Here is a 10,678-nt window from a genome sequence, read left to right as displayed (position 1 = left end):
GGAGTTTGAGCTACTTTAATTATTTTTAGTTCATGTTTTTTTATTTCCTAATAACTATCGTGCATACATCTACCTGAATTGTGGGTTTCAGAGCCTAGAATCCTAATATATTGTATGTCGACATGAGAAAATGATGAACAGATGCTTCACGGTTTTATCTAGTTATTTGATTTTATGATTGCCTTTTGATACTTACACATTATAAAATCTACTCCTTTTTGTGCTATGATCTTTAAAGTAGGTTATTTAGGAGGAATATTTTGATGTATTAGAGAACAACTTTGATTGCAAGTTAACTAAGAAATATATATATGTATTCAAACAGTAAGATGGGGTTTAGTGTATCATTTTCTCCAAACATTAATTCGTTGATGAGTACCTTTAGGCCTCGTTTGTTGTCTAGCTTTGGATGGTTAGATGGATTAGCCATGAAGAAAATTTCTCTCTCCCAATCCTACTTTCGTGGGGATTAGGAGGCATTAGTTTTCTTCACAACTAATCCATCTTCTACCTTGACAAAAAATGCAAGTAGACATCCATTTTTCCATTCAACGTTCATTGAATGTAGTGAGTTATCCCATCCAAGCCAATCCTAGACAACAAATGTTCATTCTGTGAATTTTGTTTCGCTGATAATAATCTACGGCTCCAAGTTTACCTACATTTGAAAGACTTTTTTTTTTAAATCTAATAACATTATAGATTTGAATGCAATTTATACTCTTTTATACATGAAGGGGATCCTATTCTTACTACATGAACGGCAGATTGTTTTGATTTTTTTTTTTTTTTTTTTTTTTCTTATTTGGAATTACAAGTTCGGGTTCGAGACTTGGGAGCAGCCTCTCCATAAATGGGGGTAAGGCTAGCCGACATTCACCTCTCCCAGACCCTGCGTAAAGCGGGAGCCTTGTGCACTGGGTACGACCTTTTTTATTTGGAATTACAAGTATTTATCCATCATGTTCATGTGCAGGACTTCAGTCCACCGAAGAAAAAAGCCAGCTTTAAGAAGGGAAAGAAGAAAGCAAGCTCTAAGTGGGGAAAGAAGAAAGCGAGCTCTAAGCAGGGAAGCAATGCCCAAAAGGATGGGGGAGCAAAGAAGAAAGCGAGCTCTAAGTAGAGAAGCAATGCACAAAAGGAAGGGGGAGCTCTAAGCGGGGAAGCAATCCGAGCTCAAATCTAAAAATAGATCAAGCTTTGTGTTAGAAAGAAAAGGCTGGTTATTTCAAAACCGGCTATTTCTCCCCTCTATCGTCTATCCTCTCCCCCTAACTAGTAAGAATGTTTGTATTTTTCACTATTACTAAATGACTACCAATTGTGTTTGTTCTGGAATTGAATGAGAAACAATTTAAAGTGCTAGATTTGTAGTTAACCTTTTGCATCGGGAAGGAAATTTTATATTGGTAGTAGGGTTTATTTTCAGGTTTATTTCCTTCTAGTCAAAAGAAGATTCAATTAGATTGTTGGATTTGTGACCAGGTGGACAACAAGCCAAAATACCTTTCGGCTAATAAAATAGAATAAGGAAAAGGGGGACATCATTATGATGTCTAGCCCTTGATTAGTGGCTTTTACAAAGGCAAAGAATATGTGGCAATTATGGTTTTGTTCCTTTTGTTTATTATATGTTTTTGGTTATGCCTTTGGTGAAGTGGGAGCGGCAGTAGAGGAGAAAAAAGGGAGTTGTCTGTTGACAGCTCTAATCAGTGAGCAGAGGAGAGAGCATTCGGCTCTCCCATTTTAAATAGAGTTGCTGCCTTCCCCCTTTGTTAGTGATCACTCAATCAAAGATATTTGTGCTACATGTTGTGGCTTTTGGGAGAGAAGGAATTTGGTATATGTTTCCATTTTCTCCATTTGTTCTTTGTTTTAGTGAGAGCTATTGGGTGTATGTGGGATTTGGGTTTGAGAGTTAAAACTCTATTTGTAATCTCATTGTGATATTAGTGGAATTTCCTCGCCGTCTCGGAACTGGATGTAAGCTTACGCTGAACCAGTATAAATCCTTGTGTCTTTTGGATTATTTTTCTTGTCATATTTTGCCGTTGTAGTTTATTGGTTTCATATTTGACGCTTCCGCACAACAAGTGGTATCAGAGCCCCGGGTTTCGACTTGGAGGCTTTGTACTAATATGTCTATGAAACCTTCGAATATGTCGGTGAAATATGATATTGAAAAATTCAATGGGAGGAATGATTTTAGCATGTGGCGGGTTAAGATGCGAGCTGTGCTAGTTCAACAAGGGTTGCTTAAGGCGCTACAGGGTGTGGAAGCCTTGCCACAAGATTGGTCTGCTGAAGAAAAAGAAGACGCTTTGAATCGAGCACATAGTGCAATTATGTTATCACTATCTGATGAAGTTCTTCGTGAGATGGAAAATGAAACTACTGCAGCTGGTTTGTGGCTTAAGTTGGAGAATATATACATGACCAAATCCCTCACCAATCGTTTGTATTTGAAGCAACGTTTGTACACTCTCCGTATGACTGAAGGTACACCTATTCAAAACCATCTTGATGAGTTTAATAAGGTTATTATGGATTTGAAAAGTATGGATAATAAAATTGATGATGAGGATCAATCTTTGATTTTGTTGTGTTATTTACCTCCTTCGTATGCGAATTTTGTTGAAACTTTGTTATATGGGAGAGATTCTATTTGTATGGAGAATGTAAAAGCCGCTTTGAATTCAAGAGAGTTAAAGAACAAAGTATTTGGAAATTTGAATGATTCTCATTCTGAGGCTTTGATAGCAAGAGGCAGAGATAGGGAATATGGTTCAGGTAGTAATAAAGGAAATTTGAGATCGAAGTCTAAGACCAGAAACAACACATGCAACTATTGTCGCAAGGAAGGGCATTGGAAAGTTGATTGCCCAAAACTGAAAGATAATGCTGGTGCGAGTGCGAATGTCGTCGATGACGACTTCGACTTTGTTCTATGATGACAGTTGGCTACACCAGATCTGAAATATTTAAAAAAAAAAAAAAGGAATCTGGTGTTGTGGGTGCTCTTGAATCTCTTCGCTACATATGGAGATTTAAGAGTTTGTAAGGATTCTTTTGTTATGTTGTGCTTGTGTTTTGTCAGTTGCCTCTTCATTGTTTTTTTGTTTGTTTTGGATATTGGTATGGTTTTGCCTTTTGGTAAAATTGTATTCAGTGAGGACCAATTTGTTGAGTTCTGCAAGGTTTTGATAGTGAGACACCTAATGCGGAACATTTTTGTGGAACCCTCTTGTAGAAGGCAAGTCATATGCTTTCTAACTTTGGTCTATGGACATTTGGTTGGATTTGTTTGCCACTGCTATTTGGTCTGTTGGTCTCCATCATCTGCAATTAGTTTTCTTGAAGACTCCAGTTGAGGTATGGTTTTGGATCTCCTGCTGATTATTTGAATTTAAAATTTGGTTGTCCTGTTGGTGCTCATGTGATGATGGTAAACTTGAGTGAAGGGCATATTTTTGTATGTGGTATGTGAGACCTTGTTGCCAAATTTGTAATCAGTTTTGACTTGGAGAATGTGCCATGCTATGTGAATGAGTCTATTGGTGCAGTTTAAGACCATGGTGTTTGTGAGCAGGTGGAGTTCGTTGTGTGTCCAACTTTGGTATGGTGTGCTTGATCTTTTGTCGGTGATATTGAAGAATTTCAGTTCTTCGTTTGAATCACTTTTGTTTTTTTAATCAAGGCACTTATGGTTTGCAAATTTGGAGAAGACGGTAGAGAAATGTTCACTTTCGTTGGCTTTGGTACAGTTTGAGTCGAGGTGGAAATTGTTATGAGCACTGGTAAGTTTGGGGAATTTGATTTAGTTTCCGTTGTCTTTAGTTTGTACTTTGGGTGCTTATGGTGATTGTTGATTCGATTCTCTGTAATGCTTTCGGAACTTGGTCAAGGTGGAGATTGTTGGATTTGTGACCAAGTGGACAACAAGCCAAAATACCTTTCGGCTAATAAAATAGAATAAGGAAAAGGGGGACATCATTATGATGTCTAGCCCTTGATTAGTGGCTTTTACAAAGGCAAAGAATATGTGGCAATTATGGTTTTGTTCCTTTTGTTTATTATATGTTTTTGGTTATGCCTTTGGTGAAGTGGGAGCGGCAGTAGAGGAGAAAAAAGGGAGTTGTCTGTTGACAGCTCTAATCAGTGAGCAGAGGAGAGAGCATTCGGCTCTCCCATTTTAAATAGAGTTGCTGCCTTCCCCCTTTGTTAGTGATCACTCAATCAAAGATATTTGTGCTACATGTTGTGGCTTTTGGGAGAGAAGGAATTTGGTATATGTTTCCATTTTCTCCATTTGTTCTTTGTTTTAGTGAGAGCTATTGGGTGTATGTGGGATTTGGGTTTGAGAGTTAAAACTCTATTTGTAATCTCCTTGTGATATTAGTGGAATTTCCTCGCCGTCTCGGAACTGGATGTAGGCTTACGCCGAACCAGTATAAATCCTTGTGTCTTTTGGATTATTTTTCTTGTCATATTTTGCCGTTGTAGTTTATTGGTTTCATATTTGACGCTTCCGCACAACATAGATTTACTTTCCTATTTAATGTTTTCCCAAACGTTGTTGGATAATTAATTAAGACTAGTTCCCCTCCTATAAAAGGGGCAATGCGCTACTCTATTCCTTTGTGCTTCTTCTGCGTCACAATGTCAGACCTCCCATTGGACCTGCTCTTTAAGATCCTTTTACTTCTGCAGCCCAAGGATATGATCCGATGCATGTGTGTTTCCAAAGCTTGGAATTCTTCTATCCGCAACCAACGGTTCATCACCATCAAATCCAACTTTTGTCGCACCATTATACTTAATCTGTATGATCCCATGCATTTCTTGTCGTTGCCTTTGTACGACAATGATACGTTGGGGACTGGGATGAAAATTGCACGGCCGCCATTGGAACAATCTTGTGATAGCATATTGGGCTACTCTAATGGCTTGTTATGCATTGAGCACACCTATGACAACAATAGAGCTTTTGCTTTGTGGAACCCGTCCATTCAAAAGTTCAAGATGATTCCTTGTACAACCACCTCTGAGCCGCACCTCCAGCAGCCATCGGAGATGAACGACAAACTGAAGAAGCAAGGGCACTATGGATTCGGGTATGATTCAACTAATGATGACTATAAACTTGTGGAAGTTGTGGAGTTTTGTAGTATAGATAAACGGCGTTCCACTGGATCTGTTTGTGGAAATTGTGTATACGAGGATATGGTTGTTGCTAGTTATGAAGTGAATGTTCATAACCTGAAATCCAACGCGTGGAAAAGGATCCAAAGCATGCCTCCTCGCGATGGCTTTCGACTTCCTCCATTACAATCAGTGGCCGTGTGTTTGAACAGTGCCTTAAGTTGGAAGATGGATTGCCATTTAGATGACGATCGTCCAGGCATGATTCTAACTCTTGATCTTGCCAGTGAGAAATATCGCGAGTTTCCCATCCCAATCCGTGGGGACGAGGATGAGATTTCTTTGGGTTTGGTGGGAGGCTATTTATGTATTTGTCATCGTAATTTTGAGGTTTCAGACTTTCAAATTGATGTTTGGATTATGAAGGAATATGGAGTGACGGGATCTTGGAACCTGCTTTGTTCCGTTGAGAAGTCCGTTGACTCCCACATCAAACCTTTGGTATTTTCCAAGAATGGCGACATGGTACTTTTTGAGATGGACTGTGAGCAGCTTTTTTGGTTTGATTTAGAGAAAAAGAGTGCGAAAGTTGAATTTTGTCGTGAGCCTGGTGACTTTGAGGTAAATGTTTGTGAAGGTGGGGGCTCGGGGAGCGTTTGTGTTCTTCTTGATGGTGATCCTGTAATTGTTGGGAGGCAGCAACAACTGTGTTCGACCTCTGAGAAAGAAGAAACTTTCAATATTGAAGAAGGTGTTCCATCACATATGGTACTCAAAGCAACAGAAAATCCGAGTTTAGTGCTCCTTTCTTTCTTTAGACTAGGCTTTTTTATCTTTGTAATATTGTGTATTTCTTTTTCTTTTTTTGTATCATTGATCTATGGTAACAGCTAGCATTAGTTATAGTCAGTTTGTTAGTTACAAACTTTGATTCAACTAAATGTATATTGCCTTGCGGACTTTGATTTCTTCTTAGAAACTCATGTTTACTATCATGAGTTGAAAACAACACGAGTTTGACTTGATGTTGGAAAAGTTCGTTTGGGTTTAGTGAAGGAACACATAGCAGCCGATAAGATGTATACAATGATTTATTTACACTCGTCTTTCTCGAGATTCAAACATCAAACTTAAGACCTTTAACTTACAAATGAAAACTAGAAGTCTAGACTATAGTACTAAGTAGCAGCAGTATACACCAGCAGTGTTTAAGTTTGGGTAGCAAAAATGCTCAATAGTCCTACAATTAGCAGCAAACATATGGGTACTAGATAGGAAAGTCAATATTGTGATGCGACTCTAGTTGTGAATATGATTTCATGTAATTGATTTTAATTTTCTTGAACAGTAGATCCATGCCTTGGGTTCGAAGCAGTCTAGTCCGTATAAAGTCTTGATAATCTGTCAATACAAATCATCCTGGTTTAAGAAAATCAGTTATGTTTGTTTGCGGAACGAGTAGATTTGTTTTAGGTTTTATGTTTCCTAAACCTAGTAAAACAATTTGATTTTATTCTTGCTCTGCTGCTGCGTCAAGTACAAGTACAATGTTAGACCTCCTCCCACCGGAGTTGCTCTTTAACATCTCTCTACTTTTTCAGCCTGTGGATCTTATTCGATGCATGTGTGTTTTTAAAGCTTGGAATGCTTCCATCCGCAGCCAACGGTTCATCCAAGCTCATCTCCAACACTCCATCAAAACCAGCTCTTCTCCCACCATTTTACTTAATCCATTTCATACCTTTGATTTTCCCATGGCGTTGCCTTTATACAACACCGGTTCGTTTGAGGCTCTTAAATTTCAGGTAGAATGACCATGGGCCCACTCTAACAACACCGATATTTTCCCTACTTGGCCACCTGCTCGATCCATCAAGTGTGAGGTTTTAATACAAAAGGCCTCAGTGTTAGTTAGAGTGGGACAATTCTATTTAAAGGACTTGTTCTTAAGCCTTCTGGCCGATATGGGACAGAGGATTTCTAACACTCCCCCACACGTGAAACCCCATTTTAACATAGGAATTCTAACAGAGGCCATCGTAGAAGTTGCAGCACACCCATTGAGACGCCCTTTATAGCCTGGTTTGCATTGGCATTTAAGCCAAAAAAAAGATTTTATTTGTGGAATCCGTTCATTCAAAATTTTTAAGAAGATTCCTTTCACAACCACCTATGAATGACACCTACAACAGTAATCCAAGTCGGACAGGCTAAAATGTGTCTATATGTTTGGATATATGATTCAGTTAATGGTCACTATAAACTTGTGGAATGTCTTCTTGGGTATTGGAAGACAATATCAATTAGTATATTTGATTCTCCTTGATTTTAGGATTGACTCTCTCCACATATTCTTGCAATTATATCGTTCATCAAAACTCTAGCAATATCATTCTTCTGCAACCTCAACAAACACCTCATCGCCACCATGAGCGAACCAAACTCTAAAATCAACAAAGACATCCACTGATGTCTCAAATCCCTATACTTTACATTCTTCAGATCAACCTGGGAATGTTTGGTTTCCAAAACACTCCAAGGGAAACTACAATACTGTACTAAGTTATGGAAGGTTGGAAAAGCTATAACAGAACGCCAAGTTTCTCACCAATGTGCATACCCAATTAACGTTGGGTTGCTTGTATTTATAATAATACATTAGAGATTACATTCAGGGTTTGAAAACCCCATTTACAAGGAAGATTTGAAATTCAAACATACACAGATAAGAGAGTTACGCAGCTACAAAATATATGAAAAGGTCATAAACTTAACCAATTGTTTGAAGATAAGAATTAGAAGACAACTCAAACACTTGAACTGGTGTTGACTTTAACTAAGTGAGGACTTCATCTAACATCCCCCGCAAGCTGACAGGACGAGGAACAACTGGAAGCTTGGACACCAAAAGCTTGAACCTCGATGAAGACAAACCTTTTGTAAACAAGTCTGCGATTTGGTCCTGTGAACATATAAAATTTATCAGAAGTTCACCACGAACAACTTTCTCCCTTATGTAATGGTAATCGACCTCCATATGCTTAGTTCGTGAATGAAACACAAGATTCGATTCCAAGGCAATGGAGGAAACATTATCATTCCCAATCTGTGGATAAACCTTGCAAATCACGAAACAAAGATCTCAACCATGATAGCTCAGCTGCAGTATAGGCCAATTGTCTATATTCAGCCTCTGTACTCGATCTAGAAACTGTTTTCTGCTTCTTGGAACTCCATGAAACCAAGTTAGAATCCAAATAGACACAAAATCCTCCTGTTGAATGTCGTGTATCTGGATCTCCCGCATAATCGGCATCAGAGAATGCACTGAGAAGCATGCTACAAGGTTTATAAAGAAGACCATTATCATAAGTGGACTTCACATATCAAATGATACGTTTCACAGCCGTCCAATGAGTATTGTTTGGAGCGTGCATGAACTGGCATACCTGGTTCATAGCGTACGAGAGATCAGGACGCGTGATTGTCAAGTATTGCAAGGTGCCAACGATACTTCTGTAAGTTTGTGGATCAAGATGAGGCTCTCCGGCAAACATGCTTAGTTTTTTCCCTGTAGGAACTGGAGTGGAAATGGGCTTCGCATCAACAAACTTGGTGCGTTTCAAGAGATCCAAGGCATACTTTGTCTGACTAAGATGCATTTGATGCTTGAAATTGGACACTTCAACACCGAGAAAATAGTGAAGAGGCCATAAATCTTTCATGGAAAAGAGCGTCCCCAACTTCTTTATCAAGTGATGCATTTGAACTGCGTTATTGCCTGTAAGAAAAATATCGTCCACATATATCAACAAAATCAAATAAACTCCTCTTTGATTGAACACGAACAAAGAGTAGTCACACTTGGATTCTTGAAAACCCAAATGAAGTAGGAAGTGTGAAAAACATTGGAACCATGCTCGCGGTGCTTGTTTTAAACCATACAAACTCCGCTGTAACTTGCACACGTGATTAGGATATTATTTGTCTACAAACCCAACAGGCTGCTTCATGTACACTTCCTCTGTCAAGTAGCCATGTAAAAAGGCATTTTGAATGTCCAATTGACGAACTGGCCATTTGTTAGAGACTGCAAGACTTAGTACCAAATGAATAGTATTGTGCTTGACCTCTGGACTAAATGTTTCGGTGTAATCAATGACATGCTTTTGATGAAACCCATTCGCAACCAATCACGCTTTATGGCGTTCTATCGAACCATCATCTCTTCTTTTAATCTTGTAGATCCACTTATTGGGAAGCAAATTCATCATGGGTTGATAAGGAACCAGTTTCTACGTTCCACACCTTTGTAGGGCATTGAACTCTTGAACCATAGCATTCCTCCATTCCTGGTGCTTAACTGCTTGACTGAAATACATGGGCTCAACAACTTTGTCATTAGTAACAACATGCAATGCATACTTAGGATTTCTTTTATGGATTCCAGCTTTGGAGCGAGTGGTCATTGAATGACCTGGATTAGATGCACAAACTGGTTCCTTTTGTTGATTATTTTCTGGTTGAAATGATTCTTGCTCACTGGTAGACCCTAGGGTTAGGGAAGGCACACTAGGGCTAGAGGGAAAGGGGGAAATATGATTGGGGTTAGATGCAGGTATTGCAGGGTTTAAAGGTGAGGGAATAGGAGATGAAGGTGACGCAGCAGTATCTAAGGTAGGATTTAAATTAGTCACGGTGGGATTGGAGGTAGGGACTATAGTATATTGATGAGGTTGAGTGGATGAGGGAGTCTGTTGATAAATATCAAGAAAAAAAAGCAACAAATCAGGATTAGATAAATTACCTGGTGGTTGGACATTTCCTTGCTAAGGTGTGATTTCCCGGAAAGGAAAAGAGTCCTCATCGAATAGGACATGGCGAGACAAATCAATTCATCTCGTGGATAAATCCAAACATTTATATCCTTGGTGATCTAGTGAATAACCTAAGAAAACACATGGTTTTGACTTTGCTTGAAGTTTATTTTGTGTGTATGTTCGTAGCCAAGGAAAACACCGATATCCAAACACTTTAAAAAAAATCATATTTAGGTTTTGTTTGAAATAATTTTTCGTATGATGACTCATTGGAAATGACTCGAGTTGGTAACCTATTTATTATGTATGTCGCTGTTTGACAAGCATCAACCCAATAGTTCGAAGACATATGAGCATGAGACAACATGACAATAGCCGTTTCAACAATATGACGGTGGTGTTTTCTCTCTGCGAGGCCATTTTGTTCAAGATGTTTTGGACATGAAAACCTTTGAGATATCCCATGTGTGTCAAGAAAGTGGCAAAAAACATGACTCTTATATTCTTCTCATTCATCACACTTGAGTGTTTTAATAGAACAATTAAACATGTTTTCAACCTTTGTTTTAAACTTAATGAAAATTTGAAAAGCCTCTGACTTATTTTTCATTTATAAAACCCAAGAATAACGTGAATAATCATCAACAAATAATAAATAATAATGATAACCTTCAATGGAAACAATTGGTGAACATCAAACATCGGAATGCAAAAGT

General features: G+C 38.5%; 2 protein-coding genes across 2 annotated transcripts; one reads left to right on the top strand and one right to left on the bottom strand.

The window, feature by feature from the left end:
* The first annotated feature begins 4,620 nt into the window (after positions 1–4,620).
* On the top strand, positions 4,621–6,107 carry LOC103425888 (F-box protein CPR1-like). Its single transcript, XM_008363987.2, has 2 exons — positions 4,621–5,910; positions 6,033–6,107. The coding sequence occupies exons 1-2, from the start codon at positions 4,621–4,623 to the stop codon at positions 6,105–6,107; spliced, it is 1,365 nt and encodes a 454-aa protein (XP_008362209.2).
* Positions 6,108–7,991: 1,884 nt separating this feature from the next.
* On the bottom strand, positions 7,992–9,222 carry LOC108173359 (uncharacterized mitochondrial protein AtMg00810-like). Its single transcript, XM_029103498.1, has 4 exons — positions 9,144–9,222; positions 8,592–8,923; positions 8,261–8,519; positions 7,992–8,104 (listed from the first exon to the last, which is right to left on the bottom strand). Exons 1-4 carry the CDS (start codon positions 9,220–9,222, stop codon positions 7,992–7,994), a joined length of 783 nt encoding a protein of 260 aa, XP_028959331.1.
* Positions 9,223–10,678: the final 1,456 nt, after the last annotated feature.

The sequence above is a fragment of the Malus domestica genome, chromosome 05 (genome assembly GCF_042453785.1).
Source record: "Malus domestica chromosome 05, GDT2T_hap1".
NCBI lineage: Eukaryota > Viridiplantae > Streptophyta > Magnoliopsida > Rosales > Rosaceae > Malus > Malus domestica.
Note: the sequence above shows the minus strand (reverse complement) of the source record. Positions and strands in the feature narration are given on the sequence as shown.

Coding starts and splice junctions, on each gene's coding strand:
- LOC103425888 (XM_008363987.2), top strand. CDS start 4,621: ATGCGCTACTCTATTCCTTTGTGCTTCTTCTGCGTCACAATGTCAGAC. Junction 5,911..6,032: donor AAGGTGTTCCATCACATATG/GTACTCAAAGCA, acceptor CTATGGTAACAG/CTAGCATTAGTTATAGTCAG.
- LOC108173359 (XM_029103498.1), bottom strand. CDS start 9,222: ATGGCCAGTTCGTCAATTGGACATTCAAAATGCCTTTTTACATGGCTA. Junction 8,924..9,143: donor AAGTGTACATGAAGCAGCCT/GTTGGGTTTGTA, acceptor TTTTTCTTACAG/GCAATAACGCAGTTCAAATG. Junction 8,520..8,591: donor TCTCGTACGCTATGAACCAG/GTATGCCAGTTC, acceptor TGATATGTGAAG/TCCACTTATGATAATGGTCT.